At 49.0% G+C, this 27,598-nt stretch overlaps 1 protein-coding gene across 3 annotated transcripts in view; it reads right to left on the bottom strand.

The window, feature by feature from the left end:
- ATXN7 (ataxin 7) overlaps window positions 1–27,598 on the bottom strand; it is a 124,011-nt gene that overhangs the window by 45,042 nt on the left and 51,371 nt on the right. For 2 of the 3 annotated variants that reach the window (XM_031953551.1, XM_031953545.1), the window contains exon 4: window positions 9,656–9,760. In XM_031953551.1, the coding sequence (XP_031809411.1) occupies window positions 9,656–9,760 (105 nt within the window). Of the gene's footprint in view, window positions 1–9,655; window positions 9,761–20,281; window positions 21,756–27,598 lie in introns of those variants that run through there. The other variant, XM_031953555.1, reaches the window with a different exon arrangement.

Raw genomic sequence — 27,598 nt, 5'->3', positions numbered from 1 at the left:
TTAAATCAATGCAAGAGGGAAAAAAAAGGAACAAATAAGCAAAACTGCAAAGAGAAAAGAGAGAGGATGGATCAGAAGGAAAAAGCCACTGGGTATAAGGCCATCTCTAAAGGAAAAAATAAAAAGATTAAGATAAAGTAAATGAAGGAAAATAGTACTATGTTTATAGCAGAAGAGGGGCTGGTGTGGTGGAAACAGAGCTATTAGAGACAGATGGAGGAAAATATAAACCTAACTTTAAATGTGAATGGGTTAAACAAACCAATAAAGAAAAAAGAGTAACAGGTTAGAGAAAAAAAAATTACCATCTGTGGCTTAAAAGAAACATAAATAAATAAACAAAATAAAGGCAACACAAAATGAAACTAAAGAAATGAAAATGAATTTACTAAATTGGAAATTTTTTTTTTAAATCTCCACAGAAATAACAAATAAAACTAAAAGACAGTTCTTTGAAAAGGCCAACAACATTGACAAACTTTAGATAATCTGATTAAGGAGCAGAAATCAAAAATTTTAAAATGGCAAATATAAAAGGTAAAATCATAGCCAACAAAAAGAACTAAAAAGAATAATAAGAACTTGTTATGCTAATAAAACTGAGAACACAAAGGAAATAGAAAAATAACTTCAAAAATACAGTTATCAGAAGACCACAGAGATCTTTAACTCAATATCAAAAAAAAAAAAGGAAGTAGGTCCAACTCTAAAGGAACTGTGATTTCACGTTTGTCAAAGAAAAAAACCTTCTGGTTCTGATGAATTTACAGGAGAATTCTCTCAAACTTTTAAATAGTTAGTATACACACTTTAAAAATATTCTCAAAAACCAAGGGAAAAAAGCACCCTACCAGAATCCTTTAGTGAAGAAAAATGGTTCTAATACCTAAACCAGAGAAAGGTAAAAGAAACCAAACTACAGGTCAAATATAATTAACATTTTAAACAGCTTATAGGTTACTACAGTGATTTATTCAAGAAACAATTCATTATGACCAAGTGGGATTTATACTATGGATGAAAACATGGTTCAACATTAGAAAAATTATCACCATAATCAATCAGATCAAAAATCAAAATATCTAAAATCACATGATCATCAACAGATGCAGAAAAAGCCTTTGGCAAAACACATTTTCATGCTAAGAAATCTACAAAATATAGCCAAGCTTCACATATAACAGGAATACAAGAGAACTCTCTCTAATGCAGAGCCAACGAAACACATACCCAGTGATTACAACAATGCTAAAGGAAAAAATGATTACCAAAAAGTTAAAGCTAAGTGTAACAAAATCATAAGGACCAAGGCCAACCCACTCCTTTGTGAAGGAGGAACAACCACAGGGGCTACCCAATGCACAGGTTTGGACTTCATCATTTGTGCTTTTTTTTCCCCTCTCTAAAAATACTATTTGTCAATTGGGAAGGCTTTGTGGAGGAGAGGGAAGGAGGTCTGAGACAACTATACTAGTGTAAGAAATAGAAAAATCAATCAAAACTTAATTTAAAAAGTTAAAATAAAACTCTGACAGCAATCACAGAAGAAAGAAGTAGAAGCCATATTGTTCCTTTTGGGAGGCCTGCAAGATCTGGGAGCTGGAATTTAGGGTTTAAGACATGATTGCCACCTTCACACAGGTTGATGGCACACAGACCTGTAGGTGGGACACTTCCTGAGGTGGCTCTGGCTTGACCAGAGCCCTGTGTGGGCCCAGCACTAAAATGCCCCTGGGCCGGGGCCATGGTGGACCTGGTGGGCTGTGGCAGGGGCTGAGAAGGCCCACAAGTCCAAATGACCCTCTCAGTTCCCAGGTGGGAGTGCTGCATACATGGGTCTGGATCTCCTCTGTCTCCGACTTCCTGACTGGGGTGGGGGGGCTATCAGGGCACAGGACCGCAGCTTGTGTGTCTCCGTCACCCCCACTCATTGGGTCCAGCACTAAGCACACAGCAATAGCTCAACCGATACCTCACTGACTGAGTGATGGATAAGATTCTGTCAGAAAAAAAGATGTTGCTATGGAAAAGCAAAATAATGGGACTTAAAGCCCCTGGAACAATAACACCAGAGTAATGGGGCCCACAGACTATCTTAATTCTAAATTTTCAATGATAATTCAGCCACCTTCTTTTCCCCCAAGGAAGCCCTCCTGTACCTTTCAAACGGAAATCTGCGGGAAAACAGGAGTCTGTGGATTAAATTCAATTTCTACTCCCTTTGGGCCTTGACCTCCATTAGGAATGAATACCCACCTCTCTCTAGATATGCTCTCTCTCCACACTGATGGGTAGATCCCACCCCCACCCCACACGTAAGCTCCTCAAGGCCAGTGATTTCCCTTTTCCATCTCCCTCGGGCCTAACGCAGAACCTGCTTTGTGGAAAGCTCTCCATCAAGGGCTGGTGACTAATATTTTTTAATGCTGCTTCTCAAAAATCCAACAGGACGTGCCCAGGGAAAACTGGAAAATCAGTTTCAAAGCTCAGGAAGGCCTGTTGGCTGATTGATGACCCAGGGGGACCTCCCAACTGCCGTGGGCCAGAAGCTGGGAAATGGTTCCAAATAATTATTACACTTGACTTTGGAGGTACCATTCTCTTCCTCAATAGACAACTGCTTTGGAAGGAATTGTGTGTCATATGCCGTAACAATTTTTCATTCATAGGAGCAGAACTATACAGCTGAGAGGGATTTCCCTTGTCCACACTACAAGAAAATAAACATTAAGAGGTTGTGACATAACATTTCACAAAAGGACACATTTTCACTGGAAGGTAAGAACATATATTTCCCTCCCATCAGCATGAATGCTTCTCAAAAGCAAGCAATAAAACCACCTATGGTAACAACATTTTTTAAAGTATGCACTTGTTTTGTTTTGGGGGAAAAATTGTGGGGAAGGGTCCTCAGCTTTAGCAGCCAAAGGGGCCCACACCACTAACGAGAAGAAGCCCCAGGTCTGGGGAAAGCGGGGGGAGAAAGGAGAGAGGCCGAGAGGAGGGACAGAGGGAGAGCTGGAGTGGGCCTAGACCTGAGATGTCCCAGGGACGGAGATCTCCCCTCTCCAAGCAGAAGGGCGCTCCCTCTGATGGCGAGTCTTGGAGTGTGCCCAGTTACGCCAGAGTCTCCCAGCCAGCCTGTCACAGACCCAGGTTTCCTGGCTTCAGTCCAGCTCGCCACCAAAACACGGTTCTAGTCTCGGAGGTTGCATGAGGGTTGGCAGGGAAGGAACCCTGGAAGGTCAAGGGTGAGGGGAGCCTGGGGAAGAGACCGACTTGAATGCAGTTGGGGAAGGTAAGGAAGGGGTGGGCGCAATCGGAAAGGGTCGGCAGCCTCTGGTGAAGGGGCTGAGCCCAAGGGGACGCGGCTCACTGGAGGCAGGGGCCGCGAGGGTGGGCAGAAGGAGGGTCTGGCCATGGCCCAGGGAGAAGGGGATGACCCGACTAGCATGCTGTCTTGTCTGAGGAGGCCTGGGCAAAGGCCTTGAGTTCCCACCCTGCGCCAGGCCCTGTGCTGATGGTTCTACGGTCTTGGTCAGGTTGTCGGCACCTGCTTTCCAATCTAGGTGAACGTCTGTGTGCAGCTTCATCATGACACTTCATTGTTACCATCTGCTCTGCTACCGATGTGCGAAGGGGATGTGCAAGGAAATGATTTACCCGTCCCCCTCCAGAGGAACGCTTTCCCCAGCTCCTGACCAGCATGATCCGGACTGCCACCTCTGGGTGGTCTCAGGGTGACTTAGAAAGCCACCAAGCTGTATTACGGATGGCGGACGCAGTGGCACCTGTTCTGTTCCACCCTTCCCAATTCTATGCTCATCCGGCTCAGGCTGCATCCCTTGAAGCCAGCAGCCACCACCTGGTCAGGTCCACACCGCCTATGCCCTATCGCTCCTGCCTAAACCACCGCGGTGCCCTGCCAGGCGCCCCCCCCCCCCGCTTGGTCCCCTGCAGACGTGGGGGTTCCTCAGCTCTGACCCCAGCTGCACTGCAATCCTCCCTCGGGCAACACCCGCGCTGGCCCCCACCCGGCAAATACCCACATGGGGTGTCCGAGCCCAAACGCGCCTCTCCCAGTCCAATCCCACCGGCCTGTGCCGGTCCAGCCTAGCAAACCCCACACCTGGCAACACAGTTTTCCTCTGCCATTGTTCAGATCGGGGTAATAATTCACACACGGCATCTGAGAATGTACCAAGCCTTTCTTCATAAGACTCCGGGGAGACGGCCAGCACGGGCACCGCCGGCCCCATTTTACAAGCGAGCAAACGAAGCTCAGAAAAAATGAAGTGATTTGGCCCCGCTCATGGGGATAGCTGGGGTCAGAGGCAAGGTTCTGGGCTCCAAGCTGAGGTATCACTGCACCATGAAGCTTAGTTAGCACAGGTAGGGCTGGGTGGTTGTTTTTTTTGTTTTGTTTTGTTTTTGTTTTGGGGGGGGGGGGGCAGTGTATGTGTGTGTGTATATATATATAAAAAACTTTAAACCACTACAGGACAGACTAATCTAATTCATCAAAACTGAGTGAAATGCAGATGAAAACAACCGTAGGGCCCCACCACTCACTGAGGAAATTGGCACCAAGGGCAAAAGATAGGAAAAAAAATCAACACTGGAAAGGCTGTGCAGAGACAGGAATGCTGGGATAGTTGGTCACACTGAACTGGCCCAGTCACTGCAGAAAGCAAAGTGAAATTATGCTTAAAAAAGGAAAAATGAGGGGCAGCTCGGTGGCGCAGTGGTTAGAGCAGCAGCCCTGCCATCAGGAGGACCCAAGTTCAAATCCAGCCTCACTTCCTGGCTGTGTGACCCTGGGCAAGTCATTTAACCCCCATTGCCTCAGCAAAATAAAAAAGTGACTCAAGCATCCATTCTCTGCTCCAGAGATTTCATAGCTAATAACATACTCCAGTGAGGTCAAAAACAGAAGAAAAAGTAAAGTGTCCCCTCTCCCCTCATATTTATGTATATACACATACGTGTGTGGGTGTGTCTGTATGCACATACTATTCTCAGCCACTAACTTATGGCAGCAAAAAACAAGAAATACTGTGGTAGGTGGGCTGTAATAGAATATTAGGGCCCCACAAATAATAGGTAGCCTTCATTTCCAAACATGTCTTCCTGTTTCCCTATCCAATGAGTCATCCCACGTAACTAACAATCCTTAAAAGCCGTTTGGCAGCAGGGGCCAATCTATCACCTGGAGGCGACTGTAACGTCCCCTTCCCCCCCCCCACCTCCATCCGGGACCATTCTCCTCAGGGAGCTTGGTCACCCTTCAGGAGCCTGTGGCAGCCAAAGGGAGAGGACAAAGCCAAGAGACACTGGAGCAGGGAGGCCAGGACCACGGCCAGTAGCAGGGGAGGGACCAGCCATGGGGAGGGAGGCAGGGCAGGTTGCTGGGGCTGCCGGGCCTGGAGTCCCAGGAAGCTGCATCTCCATGAGTTCAAATCCGGCCTCAGACACCGAGTGAGGGGTGACCCTGGCCAGGCATTTAACTCTGACTGTTTCCTCCTCTATAAAATGGGCAGCCACGCCAGAAGCTTTGCCAAGGAAACCTCACAAAGAGTCGGCCATGACTCAAGCAACTGAACAGCAACAGGAACCAAGGAAAGGGGGCGGATTCGGGAGAAAGGTGGTGAGTTTTTGCCTTGGACAAGCCATGCCTCTTCTGGCTCCCCTCGACAGAGGGGATCGATCACTTCCCTTTTAGGATCTTCACAGCACTGGGTCTGTGCCCCTCTTGAGATACTTATCAAGGATGTTCTAGACGGCAACATTTTGTGTATGTCTGCTTCCCTTGCTTGCTCTCTCTGTGATGTGCCTACCAAGTGATCTGCCAGGTGTGTGTCGGGTGGGTTTCCCAAAGAAAGTGTTCAGCAGGGACAATGGTCCAAGTGTACTTCATCTTAAAGAACAGAAATACATTCCTCAAATCCCCCCAAAACCTGCAACTTGTTTTTTTAATAAATTAAATTCCATTTAGGAAACATTCGCTATCTCCATATAAAATGATCCAAAAAAATTAATCTTTTTGCAGAATAAAAACAACTAGATTTTGACTATCACATTTCCCATAATTTTTTAAAACATCCTGTACAATTTGGTAAGCAGGAGGAAAAGTTCCTTCTTAAACTAGTTGTCCTGAGTAAGAAGTCTTGCTTATGCTCGCTAATGAGCCTGTAACTTGAACGTCAGAATCCTCTCCCACAATATGGATTCCAATCTAGCCATGCTTGCTTATTCTGTTACTAAACATGTTCTTCCACAAGGAAGAGGTAGGCTGCATATTCAACATCCTGGAGGATATTAGGTAACAAGTGGGCCATCTGGGTGCCTAGGGTGAAAGAACAACAGAAGCAAAGAAGAAAGAATTAGGAAATAAGCTTTTGCAATCTGGTCTTCCAGGGGAATGTCCTGTTTGATTTCCTGGATGGTCTATCTGCAGCTTTATATCAACACACTTCATTGTCCTTGTTTGTTACCCAATGTGCAAAAGGGATGCGCTGCCAGAAATAGCTCACCATCTCACCAGCCCTTGGAGGAAGGCTTTTTCCTTCTGGGGCAGTCATCTCTTTAGTCTATACCAATGAGGTTAAGCTCAAACAAATAAATCCCTGCAGGCCACCAACCCACTAGCTGTAGAGGGCCATAGAGAGTGGGGGAAACTCTGGTGAGGGAGGAGACCCTTCAGCCCAGAGGGAACCTGCTGACAATGTCTGGGTCAGCTCCCCATCTCCCCTAAGGGCTCTCAGCCTTCCTGAGAAGTCAGGGGACGTGACAACCTGTGTTGTGATTGAAGCAGAAGGATATCAGGTGGCAAAGAGTCATCTACACACAATAGCAAGTTGTTCATGTGGTCCCACCTGCGCAATGTTGCTTTGGTTACATAAGGGTATTAGGGTATATGAGGCTGCGAGAATTTAGAATAAACAGACTCCATGTTTGACCATCCACAGGAGTCTCATCTCATCACTCCTCCACCAAGACCAAGGACTCGGGCTGTACCGAGGTCCTTCAGAGATCTGGTCCAGACACAGCAACTAGCCTGCATAATACTCCTAGGGGGGAACCACTTGTTCTTATCTCCAGTTAGGCTCACAAATAGAACATGACAAAGGAAAGGGAGCAGCCCAAATTTAGTGAAGTGACTGTGACTATCCACCTTGTCTGAACTAGAGGCCAATTCGCACTCTCTTCAAGAAAGGGTGAGCTGCTCAATGGCTTCCATGGTCTGGGATGCACTGCAGCCTGCTCACTCCAGCCTCCCACTAGCCTGTCAGTGAGCCCCATTCCAACTCCCGAGGACCAGCACTCGCGACTCCCTGCCGTGCACCATCAGTCCAAGGCGAGCTCGGACTCTCTCAGCCTGGACGACCTTCCTCCTTGAGACCTGATCCCCTAGGGCCTCACAGTGGAGCCCCCACAACCCACGGCTCCACAGGTCCAGATGCTTTGTTTTCCCACCTTTATTCTCTTCCTCAGCACACTTGCCATCTTTTTGGCAGAGCAATGGGCTTGCTGACAAAAACCCTTCCAGGTCTGTCCCATCTTTGTTCCTTCTTGTCCACCCACCAGCTTAGGCCCCTCGGATGCCCGTGTTTAGTGGTGACGACCACTGGGTTTTCTTTGTTTTCTTCTTCTTTGTCACTTCCTCAGGTGACGCCACCCTCTCCTCGCTGTGAGTCACCACCAAATTTACATTCTGAACCGGTATTGCCCATGGCCACCATCTTTCTCTATGTGGCAAATCAGTCAAGCATTTCCTCAGCACTCTTGTTACCTGGGTCTCAATGTAGAATTTATCTGCATCATGTGACCTTCTGTGTAAAACTGATGTGCTCTGTGTCAGTGTCCTGTCCTCCATCTGTTTCTCCTTTTTGATGCTGTATCTTGCAGTTATTTGGCTATGGGCACCTATATATTGTTTTATTATTAGCCAAGTCTGAACTTCATTCTAGCACATGAGGGGGCAGATCCCAGGCAGGCAGCTGACCAGGGAACACCGATGCTCACTTGGTGATGAGTCCTCTCCTTTCATATAAAATGAACCCAAGTTCACTTTTGTGACATTAAAACCATGGGATCTGGATCTGGAGATGGAAGGGACCTAGGGCCATTTAGTCCAATTCCTTCTCTTTCACAGTTAAGGAAACTGAGGCCCAGGGAAAGGAAGGAATTGAGTTTGGCTCTTTTGGCCTTCAGGCCGGTAGACACAGGGCCTGAATTCCATCTCAAACCTTCAGATTCTTTTCTTAGAAAATTTATTTATAATGAATAGACTTGTAGAAGATACAGCAGGCTCCCAGTTTTGGCTTTTCTCATCTGTGCCTCCTGGAACAGTGTGTGTGTGTATGTGTGTGTGTGTACACACACACACACACACAAGCCTTTCCTGGGCTTGTTGAAACATCCACAAATAGAAGTCTTCATTTTTTGGTAGAATTTCACTACCTCTGCACAATAGGCCTTGGTGCCAAAGCTATATTTATGATGTTCCAATGGTCTTTTTTGCAGATGTATATCAGAAGCACGGCAATACAAGATGAAGTTGCAGGCAAGAGCATCCCTTTTTGCTTTCAGATGCAAAAGAAAACCAACTCTGCCAATTCATTTATTTGCCACACCTGAAAGCCAGTCCTTCAATGTATCTTATTTAAGATTTTTGTATCAATATTCATTAGGGAAACTGGTCTATAATTTTCTTTCTCTGTTTTGACCCTACCTGGTTTAGGCATCAGCACCATATCTGTGTCATAAAAGGAATTTGGTAGGATTCCTTCTTTCCCTATTTTTCCAAATAGTTTGCATAGTATTAGAATTAATTGTTCTTTAAATGCTTGGCAGAATTCGCTTGTAAATTCATCTGGCCCTGGAGATTCTTTTCTTATAGAGTTGATTAACAGCCTGTTCAATTTCTCATCCTCCAATTTATCAACAACTTTCTTTTGTCTTCTGGTTTCAATCACAATGAACCTCAAGACTAATAAGGCAACTCCTCAAGCAAAATGTCCCCTTTGGATCACTGGATGAATGATTCCCCATTTAAGGGGCATAAAGGCAGGTATATTAGAAACCATAATCCCCAGCCTCAGGCCCCCCGTCCCACCACTCAGACCCTGTCCCTGAAGAAATGAAAAGGGGCCACGGAGAGCAGAAGGCCATTTTGCCTTGTGCTTTGTTCGTGGGTTGCCATGGCCAAAGAATTCATCACCATGTGGCCAGTCTGCTGGGGACGAGCCACTCTAGACTCGACCAGGCAGGTCATCCAAAGTAGACACAATTTGGCCCAGGCCTGTCTCTGAAGCCTTCTGGGCAAGGTGAACCCGGTCTCATCTTCAAGAACCCAGCCATCCCTTCCTCCACTCCACAATGAAGTATGAGAGCAAGACTGTGCAGAAAAGATCCCCGATCAACCAAAACCCAAACTTCACAAAAGTGTTGTTTAAAAAAATTAAATAAGTGTTTGGATGTGTCTACCAAAGCTCCTACCACACAATGAGCGTTGACCGGTACTTATGAATTCTAAACATAATCTACTTTGTGAAATAAAAAGTATTATGATGCACCATGTTGCTGTCATCTTAGGCTTAATCCTGCTTTACCTTCCCCCTTTAAAGATGATTTTAAATGGATGCACACTTACCATAATGTGATTGAAATGCCTGTGGTTTAACGACCTGATTACAGTGGTTACATATCACCAAATAGAAATCATCATGGGCTGGACAGAGACCAAATATTGGCATATCTGCAACAAAGAAACAAAGCACAGCTTACTCTACAGGTAACAAAAATCACTAGAGTCTAGTCATGCGAATATGTGGAGTGCCAAGAAAGCCTTTGGAGCTCCTGGAATTCTCAAAGAATTCAAAAATTGTTTTAGCTTAAAATTTTGCAACCACATTAAACGCATCATAACTTAGAAAGATGCCGTCATTTAATGGTTTAATTTGTTTAACTGAGCATTCTATGCTTGCCATCTGCTACCTGAGATCCTCCTAAAGGAATCCTTACTAAAGAGTCAGAGCTCATGCAAATTTTATGAATAAATCTGCAAGCTTTCCAGAATTGTTTACATACACAATTGTCTTTGATATTCTTTTTCAAGGCAATTTTAATCTCGTAATTAAAACAAAACAAAACATATCAAGTCAGTGGTAAAAAGATTCCTGCATTAAATATATATACATATATATATATATATATATCACATACACACATATCTATCATAGATTATTTAAGAAAATACATGCAATTTGCTTTTAATAATAATCAGACTTATTTAAATATAACCTAAACTACATGAATATTTGCAAGTGAAATTGCCATTTCCCTTGTTTAAATGTCTAGTTCACAATCTAATTCTGAAAATGTTATTAACCACAACAGAATAATTCCCAATCTTCTTCCCCCCTAACATTTCCAGGGATTTAAAGTATTTTGCAAGGCCGTTTTAGGATGTTAAAACTATGACACTGGAAAACTTATCTAATTTAATTGCAACAACTGAATATTCAACATGCTTTGATGATATAAACATTTTAGAAAACTAAAACTACAAATAAAAGGAAAAACAGCAAATTCTCAAGTTCGATGGAAACTTTCCCTTAATCTAGAATGTAGTGTCATAGGTTTTATTTTAAGGCCAAAACAAGTAATCATTCTCCAAACTCTAGTTTTCTTAAGACTAAATCCCAATATTATCATTTAAATATTCTTTAAACACCAATATGCAGATAAATCGAAGTAGGATAAACTGAATCACATGTGCCATTAGGAATTATCTAAACACTTATTACTAGAACAAAGCCTGAATTTAGCTTTTATGTGTGTAAATAAGACTATGCAATAATTTTGTTCTAATTAGGGGACTGAAATATCCAAGGTTCTAGAGGTGGAAGAAAGGGCCCCACGTGGCTTCTAGCAATCCTGATCCTGCGTCATGTAAGACATGACAACGCCACTGAAACCACCTAGGATACAGCAAGAGGGGGAAGCAAAGTGGCACGAGTTCAAATCCTCCTCTAAAACTCATTATCTGTACAACCTTGCGCAAGCCACAGTTTCCTCTTTTGTAAAATCAGGGGGTGGTCTAAATCCTATTTCAGATCTATAAACTCCATAACGATCACATTTCTAGTTGACTACTGACTGCGAATAAAAATAAAGACAAAACAAAGTATTTTTTTTTAAATGAGTGCACGATTTCACAACATCACCGAAGAGTTCAAAGTCTGTTAGGAACACGATGATGAACACTTAATAAATTCTTTTCCATAAGACTACTATCAAAACACTAGATTTTAATTCCCAAGAGAGACGATATAAAAATCAACCTTCCCCTGGCTTGAACATTTTAAGAAAGCTCAATTTACAAGAAATATACAGAAAACCCCAAAAAATTATTTAAAATAACCAGCAGCAAGACTTGAGGCTTGTCCAGTTCAGTCTGAAGCATCTATAAGCATCAGAGACAAAGTTCAGGACAAATGAGTTTTATAAATAGCAATCAAAAGAGCAGCAGGTGAATGGCCTGGATTCTTTCTAGGCCATTCAGGCCTGTGTGCTAGTTTTCATAACTTTGTGATGCTGAATTAGAATCAATACTGCTCAACACCCCATGAATTTGCATTCTTCTGATGTCTGAGTCACCCCTTATTTTATAAAGTGGGGGTTTTTGAGGATGAAAAGTGACACTGAAGACCCGGGATTCAATCTGCTACGGAAAAAACGTAGCGTGCCAAGAGCATCTCAAGTTCTTTTTTCCGGAGCATTTGACTTTTCTTGTGACATAAGCTAATGGCTACCATTAAGGAAAATAATAAAGAAAAGAACCAAATGAATTTAAATCTCTGTGACTCTTCAAAAAATGTTAATGACAATACTTTTCAAGTTTTGTTATTTTTCGGGAACACTGTGTGTGTGTGTGTGTGTGTGTGTGTGTGTACAAATACATATGTATATATAATAGGATCTAATTAAATGTATATTCTTTTAATTGTTTTCCCTTATGTGCACATCTTTACTAAATAAACTATGGTGTATGTAGAAATCTTATGTAACTTCCTGTGAAATTTTGTGTTAAAGTTTTTTTTCTTTTTAGCAGCCTAGAAAATACAAGATAAAGTCTCTTAGTTAAGCTGGTTTAAACCCATACATATATTCTGTGTATATACATGCACGCATTTTCTGTACTGTAACATTCCAAAGAGCTTAGCAACTGTCAAAGATAGTATGGAATGTTGTGGCAACAGAAAGAAATGGGATGTGTGTGTGTGTGTGTGTGTATGTGTATGCTCATGGTTGTTTTTACATATTTCTTAAGGCTAACATTCTGTCCAGTTACAAATGAATAGCTGGGACCCACCCAAGTATAGGGAAGGCAGCTGATTCTGGGCTTTTTAAAAATCAAAATAAGAAAAACCTAGGGAACTTTAGCTAAATTCAAAAATAAGTGAAGAGTTTCTGCAGGCAAGAACTCAATGAAAATTCCCAATGTGTGGTTTTTGAGGAAATTAAATTAAAAATTTTTAAGACAAAACTTTTACAATTCATTTTGAACTTCTGAAAAACACATTTCATGGACTTCAATGTTCTCTGATCCCTGAACCGAGCTTTTCTCCTTTGTCTTGTCTTCCGATCTGCCAGTGGTTCCATTCCCGCACCCAGTAACTTTAGGCCAAAAGATTGGGGGCGTTAGGTTTTCTCCAACCTCTCTGTGATCTGAGGACTGGCTGTCTCCACTGAGGTCCTGGCCCCAGACCTCTCCGTGGGTGGAGGTGACCCCGCATGCTCAAAGGCCCGGCTGGCCAGGCTTTGAGGGTGGGCCCGGCCACAAATTGCAGGTCTGGCCTCCAGAGGCCGGCCTCCCTCGGTCTGCAGAGGCTCCCCACCAGACCGGCTGTGGGGACTCGGCCTCTGGGAGAGGAGTCAAGGGAGGGGCAGGGCCGCTGGCCAGGGGCAGGATGTGGCCGGCCTTGGGGCGCATGCAGGGCGCAGTCCTGAGCAGGGGCCCTGGGTGCCCGGCAGCTGAAGGCTGGTTTCCTGTAACCCTATCCCGACCCGGCGAGTGCCATCCCTCGGCACGCTGCACATGATCGGTCCCAGGATTAGTTTGGCCATTCAAAACCACAAAGTAGGAGTGTGAGTGGGTGCTCACCCAGTGAGTCATGACACTGGCAGCTCAGGAGCTGTCAAGAAGAAGACTCCCCTGGACTCCGGGGCTGTCACCCCGTGACGTCCCTGGGGACCCACCTCAGCTCTCCGAGGAAGTCACCAAAGCCATGTCTGAAAAGAGATCCTGGTTTTGGGAAGCAAAGCCCTCAGCCCAAAGTAAGGAGAGGCACTTAACTCATTTCCATCTAAATAGCTCAGAGTTTTAGGCTGTGTCAGGATTGTGGTTCAGAGAAGGAAACTCTGGACTGGGGCTAAGAATCCTGGGTTTAGGCAAGGACCCCACCCCAGGCTCAGGGGCTTCTATTCGGAGAAAGGAGAGGCTTGGATGGAATTGGGCTTTGCAAGCCCCCTTTTAGCTCCAAAGCTGTCATCCAAAGCTTGACACAGACTCAGGAGAAATGTAAGAGGGAAGTGGGGAGGCAAACAGAACATATCAAATTAAATTAATTCATCTTTCAAATTTTCAAAATCATAATGTATCTTCTAAAAGGACAATTTTCTGGATCAAAGTACCACCAGCCCAAATGTAGAAATCGCCATAGTATCATGCAAGGATGGAAAAGCAATATTTTAAAAGAGTTCATGTAAGATGTTTATACATGTAGAACCTCCATCAGTTTGTCTGGGGAAAGGGGAGGCAAAGGAGATCATTTGGAATTCAAAATCTTATTGAAAAATGGATGCTGAAATTATTTTTACATGTAACTGGAAAAATAATGCAGTTAAAATAAATAAAATTAATGTAAGAGATGTTATTGTGTTTCACATATAAGCTGTACTGCAGAGACGTTTGTAAGCTCAACTTTTATAGTTTCTTAAATGACCTTTGGGCAGCACTGATCATTAAAAAAACAGCAACTGTGAAACCCCAGCGTTCCCATCTCTTTCTGAGGATTCTGGTGTTCTTATGTGAGATTTGTTTAAATCTCGGTGTCTGTGCGCACGTGAAGGCATTTAGACAGTCCTGGGGCTATGATGCTATGGCTATAAAGTTAAAAAGGCCTCGCTCCACCCCCCCATCCACAAGATGAACTTCAGCACTGGGACTCTGAACAGCAGGCTCCCTGTGGGGGTCCCGAACACACGGGGGCAAGGGAGCCCCCTCCCTCCCCTGGCTCAGCACACAGAGGCCCCACGTGTGAAGCGGGACATTTCCCAGACTGGAACAATCACTGTCTTCTCAGCCCCTTCGCAATCTGGGGCTTGGGGGGGAGGGGAGGGGAAGAGACAACACAGGCGGGCTAAAGGCAACCCCTCCCAGCCCCCAAGGCCTCCCTCCCTCTGGGCTCCCATGGGGACGGGAAGCTAAAACTTCTTGGCACTGCATCTGGGACACCATGCCCGGGGTGACTGAGCCTCGAGGCTGACCCCCAAGCACTAGGCCAGAGGGCTGCACTAGACAAAGTCTCAGGGTCCCATCCTTGTCATCACCCTCCTCCAAAGCAAACTTCCTTCAGGCGTGCTCTCCCCAAGGGGAAGGGGTTAAGGACAGGGTGGGCCAGCCAGACTGGGCCTGGCTAATGTGCCTTCACCATCACAACCCGTGCCCTTTAGGGGAATCGGACCACAAACACTCCCTCCCTCTTTCCTCTTCTCCTTCCCCCTTTCCCTTCCCTCCTTTCTCTCTCCTTCTTCCCTCTCTTTCCTTTTCTCCTTCCCTCTACCCTCCCTTTCTCCTTCCCTTCCTCTCTCTCCTCCTTCCCCTTCTCCTCTTTCTCTTCCCTCTTTCCTCTCCTCCCTCCTTCTCTCCTTCCCCCTCACACCTATGAGGATACAATCAGACCCTGACGATGCTCTGCAGGAGGGCACAGGGCAGTGTTCCCAGCTTCTCCAGCCAGCCTCCAGCAGGGTGCCCCCAGACCTGACCCTCGGGCTCTCGGAAGAATGCTGCATAAAGCCCGCCACAAGCCTGGTAAGCAGGGCCTGGCTAGACCCTCCAGCATGAGACTGAACAGTGAATGAGGGTTAGCATATTTACAGCTTTCAGCATCCAGAGTAAGTCAGAGGACCTGAGTTCAAATCCTACTCCATTCATGTTATTACTGTGGGTTCCAGGCTTCAAATGCTTCATGAATAAAAGGAAAATGCAGATCCTTTGATCCAGAAGTGTCTCTACTAGGCCTGTATCCCAAAAAGATCAAAAAAAAAAAAAAAGGAAAAGGACCCACATGTGCAAAAGTTTGTGGCAGCTCTTTTTGTGCGGGCAAGAAACTGAACACTGAGTGGATGCCCATCAGCTGGGGAATGGCTGAACAAGTTGTGGTAGACGAATGTTATGTAATATCACTGTTCTATAAGAAATGATCAGCAGGATGAGTTCAGAGAGGCCTGGAGAGACCGACATGAACATGAACTGAAGCTGAGTGAAGTGAGCAGAACCAAGAGAATAAGATATATGGCAACAAGGTTATGTGATGATCAGTTCTGATGGACGGGATCTTTTCAACAATGAAGTGATTCAGGTCAGTTCCAACGATCTTGTGATGGAGAGAGCCATCTACACCCAGAGAGAGAACTAAGGGAACTGAAGGGGACCAAAGCATACACTTTCACCTTTTGCTGCTGCTGCTGTTTCTTGTCTGCTTTTTTCCCTCCTCATTTTTCCCCTTTTGGATTGGCTTTTTTCTTGTGCAATATGATAAATCTGAAAACATGTTTAAAAGAACCGGAGGGAAAAATTACGAGGAAAGAACTGAATTGTCTGATCTCTAGGGGAGCTGAGAACTCTAGATGATTCTCCTCAGGACAACCCTTAATTACGCTGCCGCAGGAATAAAAACTGAATGGGCTTGTTTCCCCAGATTATGATCCACGGGCGCAAGGCCACAGGGGTTGGTTAGCACAGACACTCGCGTGTAAATCCTGAAGGAGCACACTGGGCGGTGCCCCGCAGCGTCACCCATCCGGCCCCCTAAGGCGCGGAGAGCAAAGCCAGACCCCAAGAGCCGGAGAGGATCCAGCCGGACAAAGCGGGAAAAGACCTGCAGCGACGGCCCAGGCTTTTCTCCAAAGTGAGGCTGCGGAGTCCCGCACAGACGGACCCTGATGTCACTGTTCCCGCGCATTCACAGGACGGGAAGCCTCGGACCAGGGCCAACAGAACCAAAGCTGCCCCGAGGGTCTGAGGCGTGATGGCCGACCTCCCTCTGGCCTCACCCGTGCGGGGCCCTCCGCCCAACGCTCACAGCGTTCACTTCATTTGGCCCTCGCCGCAGGCGCTATAACATCCCCATTTCACAGATGAGGACACCGAGGCGGACAGAGGCGAAGGGACTGCCCGCCCCCTCCCCTCCCCCCCCCCAGTCACAGAACTAGGAAGTGAGAGGCTGAGTCCGGCCTTCCGGCCTGGCTCCCCATGAAGGAGAAGCAGGGATGTGGGGGGGAAACCAGATCTCATTAATAAAATAAAGCTGGGGGGGGGTCCCTTATGTTCAATTACGGGTACTCTCGGTAAGGGGGAGGGGGATTTTCCTCACCTACCCCCCCCATGAGCGGCTGAGACCCCGCGGTGCCCAGGAGGGCACAGCCGCCCCACGGGCCGCCGCCAAGGTCTCTCCCACCCGGACGCCAAGGTCAGTAGTGATTGGCCGGCTTAAACAGCTGCGGGGGAGGAGCCTCGGGCAAGCCCTGACGCGGGCGATCCGTCGCGCAGCAGCGCCCCCCACTGGAACGGAGGAGACCGGCGCAATCTCGCGGGCTGACGGGCACCTCTGGGTGGCCGGGCCCCGCGGAGGCCCCAGCTGGCGGCGGGCGGCACTTCACTGACCAAGGCAAGCTGCAAGACCCGGCAGAGGCTCCCGGGAGGACCAGACCCGGACGGATGTTGTCTGAGGGGGCCCCGGGAGGTGCGGACGCAGATAAGAACTCGGGCTTCCCCTCCTCCCATACAAACACCTCAGCGGGGCCACCCCCCTCCCCTTGCCCCTCCCCCTTGCCCCTCCCCCCCTGCTGGGACACGCCCCGAGGAGCCCCGAGGGACGACGGGACCACGTCTGGCCCATGCGGAGGAAGCCCGCGCCGGGAGAGCCGCTGCGGCCCAGGCCCCGCCCGTGAGTAGGCCCTGTGCGCAGAGCGGTGCTCCTGCGGGAGACCCCGGCGTGTCCGACCGTCCGGCCCGCGGGACATTGTGCTCAACACCCGCGGCTCCAGAGAACCCGGGCCTGCCCGAGGGCCCTGCGAAACCGAGGGAACGGCGGCATCCTGGGAACGCGCGGAAAGGCCCCGTGCTCGGGGGTCCCAGATCCCCCAGGGGGCGCTGCTGCCCGGGGGGCGCCCGCCAGACCTTTCGCTGGCCAGGGGCCGCCTGGGCCTAGAGCCGCGTGCCGTGGGGGAGGCGCCTTATCAGTTACTTCCGGTGGAGCGCCGCAGCAGCGCGTGGATGCGGCGGTTCCGAGGCGCGAAGTCGTGGGGCCGGCCCAGGGGTGAATGGTTAGACTGCATGCCTACAAACCAGAAGCTCACGGCGTACACAGGGGCAGACCAAAGGCCACTTTAAAGGGGGCGTCAGAGAAGAGTTTCCACCCGAAGAAAGATGTTTTCCCGAGCCTCGGAAGATTCCGGGGCATGCACTGGAGTCTACTTTTCCGTTGCTGTTTTCGGATGGCTTCTGAAATTAGAGCCCTTTTACTTTCAGTTAGGGTAGCGCCCCAGAGCGCCTTTTCTCGGGTAATTATCCTATTTGTGCAGACTTCCTTTCCCAGCTGTTTTCTGCAGGGCAAGTATGAAGGGGAAGCAGCGCGGACCGGGGGAGGGGACATCCTGGGGGCCAGAACTCTGTTCAGACCCTGCTTCTCACCCGTTCTGGCAGGAGGTCCCGGGGGATTCCCTCTAGAGAATACACCCACGCTGGATCTGCCCTGGGGGGCGTTCCCCTCATTTCTCCAAGGGACAAAATTAGAAATTAACCTGTCCCCTGTCCCCCAAAAAAGCATGAAAAGGGACTCACCACCTCTCTTAGTGCGCTAGAGCACCCTCCCCAACTTCAGCTGGGTGTGGTTCCCGGCCGCTGACAAACACAACTTCGAGTTGTTTTTTGAAAGCTTGTTGGCACTCTCATTAAGCTCTTTCCTGAAGTATATGGCACAGTAGCCAGAGCATAATTTGTCAAGCAAGTTTCAAGTTATTTCCCCTCTCTTCGGGCTTTTCTGAATCTTCACAAGCGACCCGGATGATTTCAATAATTAAGCACAGGCCAGGATGTCCCTTGAGCTGGTCACAAACAAGGAGGACCTCCCGGACATGTCATGTGCTCGCCCAGCATGACTGGAGCTGCCAACTGAAATTAACCCAAATACAGGATGTCCCAAAAGTCTTGGTGCCGTCCTAAGAGCGTTAGACTGCACCAATACTAATGGGACGCTCTGCATGTCCCTTTTTTTTTAAGTACCCAGAAATCTGGCTGCCCCATTAGCACTGGCAGAGTTTATGAGGCCCGGTTAGAAACCCTTTACCTTCTGATGAGTGCTCATGCAAAAACTATGGCAGCAGATCAGTGCTGCCCTGATGAGTCATCGGCGCTACGCTGGATTAGTAAGTGCTGCTCTAATACTTAGGTTACTGGGTGAAAATAGTCACATAGGAAATGACCTGGGGGCTGGGGGAAATCACACATAATCGCCATGGATCCAACCGAAGGCCCAAACACTGGCAGCCATTTCTTGAAAAATGATGCCATGAAAAAGGGCATTTTTCTGCTTTCAGTGGCAGCCGGTAAGCGATCCAAAACCACAGCAAAGCAATCTCTTCGGATGACCCAAAAACAGCCAGAAGCCGGACCCTTCTCCAAGGCCTTTTGTCTGGTTCTTTTTGGCCAACAAAACGTCTCCCCCATTAAAGAAAAGCAGCCGGGGCAACCCCGGCTTATTCCTTCCACACTTATCACTAACGGCATCACCATATCGCTGCGAACAGTTGGTTAATTAATTTGTACCCCTTCTTCTGGCAGGCTGCCTCTGCACAGCAGAGCAAAAATAATTACATTAGGCTCAAGCAGTCCCAGCCTCTCCCTCTCTTTCAAAATTTCTTGTTGTCAGTTGCTTGTTTTTTTTTTTTTAAATGGGTGTCAGATCCATAGAACATTACAAATTAGATTAAGATCATTCAAAAATGATAATGTTTCAGCTCTTTAATTTAGCATGAAAGCACTACTGGAAGGAGTACTGCATTGGGGGGAGGTGACCAGCCAGCTCCAGGGCCAGAAGATGAGATAAGAGGGCTCTCCTCATCCACTCAAGCTTCACCTTCTCCCCCATCAATCTCCACCAAGCCAAACTACTCAAGGGTGACAATGCACAAAGCAGCCCCCAGCTGAGAGGGAGTGGGAGGGCGGAGGGCCCAGCCTCAGGCAAAGCAGCCTCTCCTCAGGAAGACCCACCCCGTGGTGATTAAAGACAGGCCCCATTTGCAAAAGCTTCACAAAATATGTCATTTCATGGGACCCAGGCAGCAGTTCCTCAACACCATGAAATCCAGCACAAGGAGTCTGTGTTGGACACTTGCTAGGCAGGAGAATTTCCCCTCTGTCTCTGTGCTGGTCCCGAGGCACCAGGGCTTGCAGAAGACTCTGTGGTTCTCTAGGCACTAATGAATCCAAGCAACCCAAGTGGTTTGTCATTTCCCGGCTCCTTTTACAAACCAGAAGACTGAGGCAAGTTGGGTCACTCAGCCAAGGTCCCATGCCAGATTCAAACTCCAGAAGAGCCTTCCAGACCTTATGCTCAGCGCTCTAACCACGGCGCCACCCAGCTGCCCAGGGAGGGCAATTGTACCTAATGAAGAGGTGCCCCAAGCTAATCTGGGCATGGGGAGAAAAATGGGCAGCGCCCTCACCCAGCTTGCCAACTCTTCCTGCCTCCCCCCCAAAGCCACTCTAGCCTATTTTCCCTCCTTCCCACTGTGACCTCTCAGAACTAATAATTAGAGCACCATGATCTCTCCATCCCCACGGCTCTCCAACCTATTTTCTCACAGTCCCCTTCCTTTCCAAGTGCTCTCAGTTAAATAAAAAACAACAATGCAAAGGAACGAGGCGGTTCTCTCTCCCAATTCCTTGTCTTCCCAGAAACAGTGGGAGCCAGAGGCAAGGCTCACTCACGGGCCAGAAGGGGACGTGGGAGGTGGGAAGACATGACGAGAGCAAGATGTAGGGGTCAAGCTTCTCCTCTCCTCCAGAAGCCAAATCTCTCTCTACGAACGCAAACGCAGCTCTGGTGACTAGCTGCAAGGAAATTAAAATAACTCATGAACTCGAAAACAATGACGCAGCATCATTAGTTTTCACATGTAAAATGTGACTGGCGAATCGAGCCAGCAACTTCCAATTGCCTTTTAAAAACTGCAGGTTGTAGCCGAGAATCTACACATTGCAGGCCTACCAAAATGTACAGATCTGACGGAAATGAACCCATCCTCCATCCACTAATCCATAAGTAATGAAAGCAATTTAATCAGCCTCATTACTCGATCAGGACCAACCAAGGAGCGTGCAGTTTTCATGGCAGATAGTCACATATTTATTTCCTGTAATGATCCTGAAAGATCTATCTTTTACTGACAGTGGGTGGAAGAGAAGGAAACTGCTGTAGCAGAAATAAGTTTTTTAGGTAGAGAACAATGATCTGGAGTTATTTTTATGATCCGATCCTTCGACAATCTGAAATCCTGTTACGAGATGTACCACTTACTCATCCCCCGGCTTTCTGGAAGAGTCATCTTTCTTTAGAGTAGTTAGGGCTTGGAGAGGATTTGGAAAACAGAATTTTCTCTGGCATGAGTTAAATTATGGGTGAGGCTGTGTAAAGATTAGAGTTGGCTAATTTCCTTAATGTTGGATATCACTGGAGGAGAGCTGCAGGATGAATTTACAATCCATTTTCAGAAATCCGGGCCTAGGGGAAGGCAGGCCTTTCTGGCTCACTCCAGCAGGGCACAGGGAGAGGTTTGTTTACAAACACTTTGTAAACACCTTCCACATTCAAAGCCAGAGATAGGTCTGGCAGACACCAAGACAGACACAAACAGGACTGCAGAACAGTATCAGGAGCTCAGGGACCTTTCCTGGTGCCCCCAGAGTCTGGGGTCTTCCCATCCAAGGTTTCCTTGTGTCTGTATACTCCAATCTTCTCCCCCTATGAAGGGAAGCTCCCTGAGGGGAGGGGCTGCTTGACTACCTTAGATCCTACAGATTTATGTTTAGTGGCAACTTACACCTCCTGGCTAATTATTAACCTGCCAGAAGGGGAGTCATCAAAGGCTTTGTGGAGGAGGTGGCAAGGAACACCCATTTTTAAGGCAGAGAATGATAGAGATGGGTAGTGACCACCGGGCATCCCCAGCTGTGCCCTCCTCGGGCATCTGCATCTGCTGATTCTTTCTCGGAGTGCGTGGCCGCCACACTTTTCCCTAGTCCTGGCAACTCAGAGCAGACCTGGGCCCGGCCTCCATCTGGGAGCCAGAAGGCAGAGACTCAAACGCCTGGGTCCGACTGCAGTTTAATCAGAAGCAGCCCTGCTCCTCCAAAATAAGGTTCGGTGCCGAGGCAGAGGAAATGTCGAAAAGGCATTTATGACCCTGGCAAAAACTTGGGCCCAGCGCAGTGTGGAGGGGGACGTCTACACCTCCATCGTCCACATGGTGCTACAGACAGGAAGTCCCTCTCTTGCAACAAACTCACGGTGCTCCCAAACTGCTTCATGTGGGCTTGTTTTGAAATCAGAAAGTCCTTTCTCATAGAAACAGCATTAAAAATGGTAGTTAGAGGGCCACAGCTGCCCATAGTCAGTGGGAGAATGCCTGGGCCCTGGGACCCGGGATCCGCAGTGTAGAGCCCCTCGGCTTGGCCCCGGGCCCCACGTGCTCCCCAGCTCCAGGCTCTCCCATGCCCGATGGGTGTGGTGTCTTCCCCCACAAGAGGGACAAGCGGCCTTTGTTACTTGTACAGCCAGGGGTTAGCACAGGCTAACAGCAGACACTTAATAAATGTTCATTAACCGAGCTGGAAGGGCCCTTAGGACTTGTGAGGCAGGGCAGTATGGGAGAAAGAGCCCAGGCTCTCCAATAAAAGGTCCTGGATTCATACTTAATGCCGACCTTCCCTGGGGGAAGCTTAGGACACCTTCCAGCTCTCAATCTCCAAAGTCGGACCCGTCTCCATTCCCCGTTACAGAACTGGGGCCACAGGGGGTGCCCGGACCAAAGCCTCAGCTAATTACGGTTCACTGTCCCACTTGGGTTGGTCTGGGCCTACAATGAATTACCCCATTCACATCTGGAATGCCTACATTCGAGGTCAGAGAAAAAAGACAACCTTCAGAAAAGAAGCATGGCGGTGAGAGAGACGGAGATGCCCAGTGGAGCCGGCCTCCCAGTACCTGGAGAGAGGAAGCCCCAAGGAAAGGGGGGCTGGGGTCCAAGTGCTTTGGCAGGAGCTGCTGCCAGTGCAGGTCTCGAGGGTTCTGGCCGTGGGGCCCCGGATCCCTCCCCCAACCTCTCTCCTCCTGCGTTAGCTCAGAGAACTGGCGTGGACCGAACCGGAGAGTGGACGGAAAGGGCCCCACTGGCCTCCAAGGGCCGTGGAAAGGTCCCATCGACGTTGACTTGTGTGAAGATTCCAGAAGGGCCTGGGGGGCTGACAGCAGCAGTCCTTTAGGGTGTCCCCTTCCACTTCTTAAGTGCCCCCCTCCACTGACACCATCCTGAGCAGTGACACGGGGGAGGCACTTGGGGGCTCCCTAACAGGGCAGAGGATCCCAGAAAAGCTCACCGGTGGCCTGGAAGGGAAGGCCGTGCAGCCAGGGACCCAGGACAGAACGAGGGCCAAGGCAACGATGGCACCCTCCCCAAGCAGTGGGCGAGACAAAGCTGGGGGGCCCCAACACCGACGGATGCACCAGCATTCACAAAGCCTTGGGACGGGCCAGAGAACTGGGCTGAATCAGATCGGACAGAACCGGAGAGGGACAAAGCAACAAACCAAGTTTTCTGCTCAGGTGAAAAAGCCTGATTTCCCCCAGAAGGCTGAGCCCTTTCAGGACTAAGGAGAGCCGACTCCTCTGAATTAGGTCCCCAGCCAGGGACCCTCAGCTAAGGCCAGGCCCAGAGCCACTGGGCTGGAGGGGTGCCCGCCGGCCTGCCCCGGTCTCCCCCAGCCCCGGCCTGCTGCAGTAAAGCAGCATTCAGAAGCCAGGCTAGAGGCTGAGCAGGCGATCAGGTGGAAGAGACCCCCACCACCACAGCTGGAGCGCACAAAGCACCCCCCACCCCCGCTGTCCCACTCCCACCAAGGGTGACAGCCAGGGCATCCGACCAGGCCCCGCACTGTGGGCTCCCTCTCACTGGGGGTCTCCAAGTAGAAGCCAGAGGACCCCTTTGGGGGGAGGTTGCTTGGGCCAAAGCCCTGGGTCAGGCAGCTGCCAGGCTGCCCCAGAGTCTGGGGTTCTGGGAGTCACTGGGTAAGGGGTCTCAGCAGAGAAGGGGAACAAACAGGACAGGCAGGTGGGCAAGAGTGAAGGGGAATGGAAGAGCCAGGGGTGGGGGATACTTCCTCAGGAGGACCGCCAGGTGGTGCCAGTGCCCCCACCCGGGGGGAGGGGCGGCTTTATGGGGCCAAAGCCAATTTTCCAAGCTGAGGCGGATCCGCCCTGATCATCCACTTCTCACTAATTAACCCCGCTCCAGCTGACAAACTGCAGGACTTAAGGAAGGGGCACGAGGAGCTCAGGACGGGCCCGACCGGCAGGGGGCGCCCCAATGCCGCCCCCTCTTTGCCCCAGAGGGGGAGCAGGGCCGGGCCACCTTGGCCTCCCGTGAGGCAGGCCCCGCAGCCCGGACGGTCCTGCACAATGTCATAAGAAGCCGGGACCCCGCCTCCCCCCCACAGAAAGGCGCCCCTCTCCCCAGCCCCAACAGGGACATTTGTGTCCAGACAGAGGGATAATTCCGGCTAAGTCCTTCCCTCGGAAGATGTAAGAGGCCGCTCGCTCACAGAGGGATTCTATTACAAGATGTTTTCATCAGACAAATAAAGACTTGAGTAATGAAGCCAAACCAACCACTTGCGAGACACATTCCCTGCATGCTCCCTAATTACCTTTTCACAGAACTGACAGCATTTAAAATTTCCTGGGGACTTGGTATAAAAATAAAAACCTGATACCTTTAAAAATGGAGAGCGAGGGCTGCTCCACCAAAGCCTCAGCCAAGCCGGGGAGCACAGGCCCGACCCCCGAGCTCTCCCGAGGGAGCGGGGACCGCCGGGAAGCCAGCTCTCTCCCCGGCAAAGGACGCCGGCGGCGGGCGGCCCCAGGCCCCTTCCCTGCCCACAGGGAGCAGGGTAGCCGGCAGGGAGGACGAGGAGGCCTTGACCAGGACACAACCAGGAAGCATCTGAGGACCAGAGCAGGCTTTGGTTTTTTAATTATTTCTTGTCGCTGTTGCTCTTTACTTTTTCAGAATTTCTTCCAGTATTTCCCATTCTCACACTATCCCAAGGATTCATCTCATAGCAAAATATTTTAAGAAAAAGCAAAAAAACAAAAGCTTAAAACTTATTTAAAAAAGAAATTGAGAAAGTCAATCAATAGATCACAGAATCTAGAGACTTGAGCGGCATTCACTTCTGACTGCTGGGTGGCCAGTCTTTCCATGGTCGACGCTGTAACTGTCCCCTCCGCTCCCCCACCCGGTGCTTCTTGGCGGGCATCATACTCCATGCCATCCGCGCTTTGGACTTTGTACAGCCACCCCCTGATCAACGACCCTGTCTGTTTCCTATTCTTTGCTGCCACCGTAAATATTTTGGTAAAAACTTCCTTCTCCTTAATGATACCTTAATAACCCTAGGATTAGAATATTTGATTCAAAGAATTGCCTTTCAGAATGAATGGATATACTAGGAGCAGCTGGGTGGTACAGTGGGCAGAGCGCCAGCCCTGTAGTCAGGAAGACCTGAGTTCAAATCTATCTCAGACACTTAACACTGCCTGGCTGTGTGACCCCAATTGCTTTAGAAAAAAAAAAAAAAGATAAATAAATAACGAAACAGCCGTGCTATTTCCCAGCTCCGCCAACAATGCACCGGTGTGTCTGTCCTCCCCCAGTTCCTCCAACATAGACAATCCTCACCTTTTGCTATCTTTGCCAAGTTAACAAGTGTGAGAGGAAACCTGAGGATTTCTCCCATTAGGAGAGCTTTGGAAAACTAGGGGGTCTTAAACTTGTGTGACGGTAAAAGCTCCGGAGCCCTTTCCACAGCACTGCTCTTACGTGCAGCAAACACACACAATCACAAAGGGAGCCAACCACACAGACATGCAGTCGCAGACTGGACCACGGAAATCCAATCGAGTAGTTATCGTCACTTCCCAGCAGTGGTAAGTGTAAACGATATTTTCGGAGATGTGCAATAGCTACTACATGATATGAAAAGATCTGTAATTTCTCTCGATGGCAAAGCCACAGATACCGTTTGCCACCTACACGTGGAAACAAAGGAAATGCTAAATCTCAGGGAGCCGTCGATGGAAACAAAGATGTCAAACAAAGATGTCACTTTTCCCTCACCTAACTTTCTAGGTCTCCTGAAATCTCTCCAGAAAAATCTTGGCAGGGGGTGGAGGGAGAAGGGGGCAATGGTCCCCAGGTTAAGAAGCCTGCCCCAGACTGGGCTGTTTTTGGATAAAGTGGGAAGGCTTCCAAGTCTGACACTGGTGATAGACACCAAGCACCAGCCTGGGGGTGTCTGTCCCCCAGGTAATAGTCATTTGGCCCCAGCGACCCTTTAAACAACAGAACAGGAGGCTCTGAGAGGCCCCAGTGCACTGAGCACTCAGGCTGGCCCCCGCGCCTAGGCCTCTGGCTTGGGGATGGCAGGATGGAGCACAGGAGCGTTAGGACCGTTTACAACTAATCATGGTGCTCCTGCTTTTTAAAGGGACAAGAAAACTTTGTCCTGTATTTCCCAGCCCGTCCCCTGGGCCAGCAGGAGAGAGGAGGTCTAAGAGCAGCAGCAGCACGGAAGAGCTCTCCCAGAGGAGCGAGCCAAGGGACTTCACGTGGTCTCCATCTGGAACACTCCAGGACTGACGTCAGGTCCACAAGCATTTAACGAGACCTACTAGGAGAGCCAGAGGTGGGGCCGAGTCCCAGGGGAGAATCGCCACGCCAGCCTCGGGACACTCACAGACCCGGGTCAGACCTGGCAGAAGGCACTGGCATCCGGCAGAAGCTGGGACTTTAGCCGGATTGGGAGGAAGCCGGAGAGCTGGAGCTCAACCACCAGCATCTACTGCGGAGGACAGAAGCTCAATGAACGCTCGGACTAAACTCTCTGAACCATGTCACTATCTCCCTAGATACTCAACACCTTCCATGCAAAGGGGAGTCCAGAGAGAAAGATGCTGGGAAACCCGACCATGGACAGGAAGGAGCCCCAGAGACCACTTGGTCCAAGCCAGCCACTCCTGTGGGGAGCCGGCCTCCAGCCTCGCTCCCCAAGGGCAACATGGACTCTGCCTCCAAAAGCTCCAGCCCCTGGTCCTAGCTCTTCCCTCTCTTAAGGGTCAGTCCTTGAACCAGCAAAATCTCAAACCCATCAGTCACAAGTTTTTATAAACCACCTACTACGTGCTAATAAGCAATGGGGAAAGTGAGAGCGCTCCTTCTCCCCAAGAGCTCACCCCCTTCCAAGTGAGACCAAGTCCCCAGGGATGTTCGGGGCTACCAAACATGTGGCTGGGTGGGCCTCGGGAGAAGGGACAGGAACGTCTTGGGCTAAGCCGTGGAGCGGACCAAGGACTCCAAGGAGGCTGCGTCCGTGGCACCTTCAGCCCGCCCACTTGGGACAATTCCAGGCCACAGGATCCTGACTGCTGTTATTCCAAAATGGCTTCCCTATTTAACTCTGCGTTTCTCTCATTCTGTGAAAGGGTCCATGGGCTTGCCCAGACTTCCCAGGAAGGTTAAGGCTCTCTGTGCCCACGGGTGCCCACCATTAGACAGGCGACTTCCTCGGGACAGGAAGCTCTTTTCCCGATGCTCAGTGGCAGTCTTAGAAATGCCTAAGACAGAGAGACGAAGGGACTCGGACCCGGCCACGCAGCCAGGAGCAGTAAGACGTCCTCCCAGAGCTGAGTTGCCCCACACAGTGTCTCTCCACGCCCTTCCCACAACAGGGTCTGCTCCAATTCTCAGATGAAGAAATTGAAACTATTTCTAGTCATATGAAAAGATGCCCCAAGTCATTATTAATCAGAGAAATGCAAATTAAGACAACTCTAAGATACCACTACACACCTGTCAGATTGGCTAAGATGACAGGAAAAAATAATGATGATTGATTGTTGGAGGAGATGCGGGAAAACTGGGACATTGATTCATTGTTGGTGGAGTTGTGAACGAATCCAACCATTTTGGA

The sequence above is a fragment of the Sarcophilus harrisii genome, chromosome 1 (genome assembly GCF_902635505.1).
Source record: "Sarcophilus harrisii chromosome 1, mSarHar1.11, whole genome shotgun sequence".
In the NCBI taxonomy this organism is placed as follows: Eukaryota; Metazoa; Chordata; class Mammalia; order Dasyuromorphia; family Dasyuridae; genus Sarcophilus; species Sarcophilus harrisii.
Note: the sequence above shows the minus strand (reverse complement) of the source record. Positions and strands in the feature narration are given on the sequence as shown.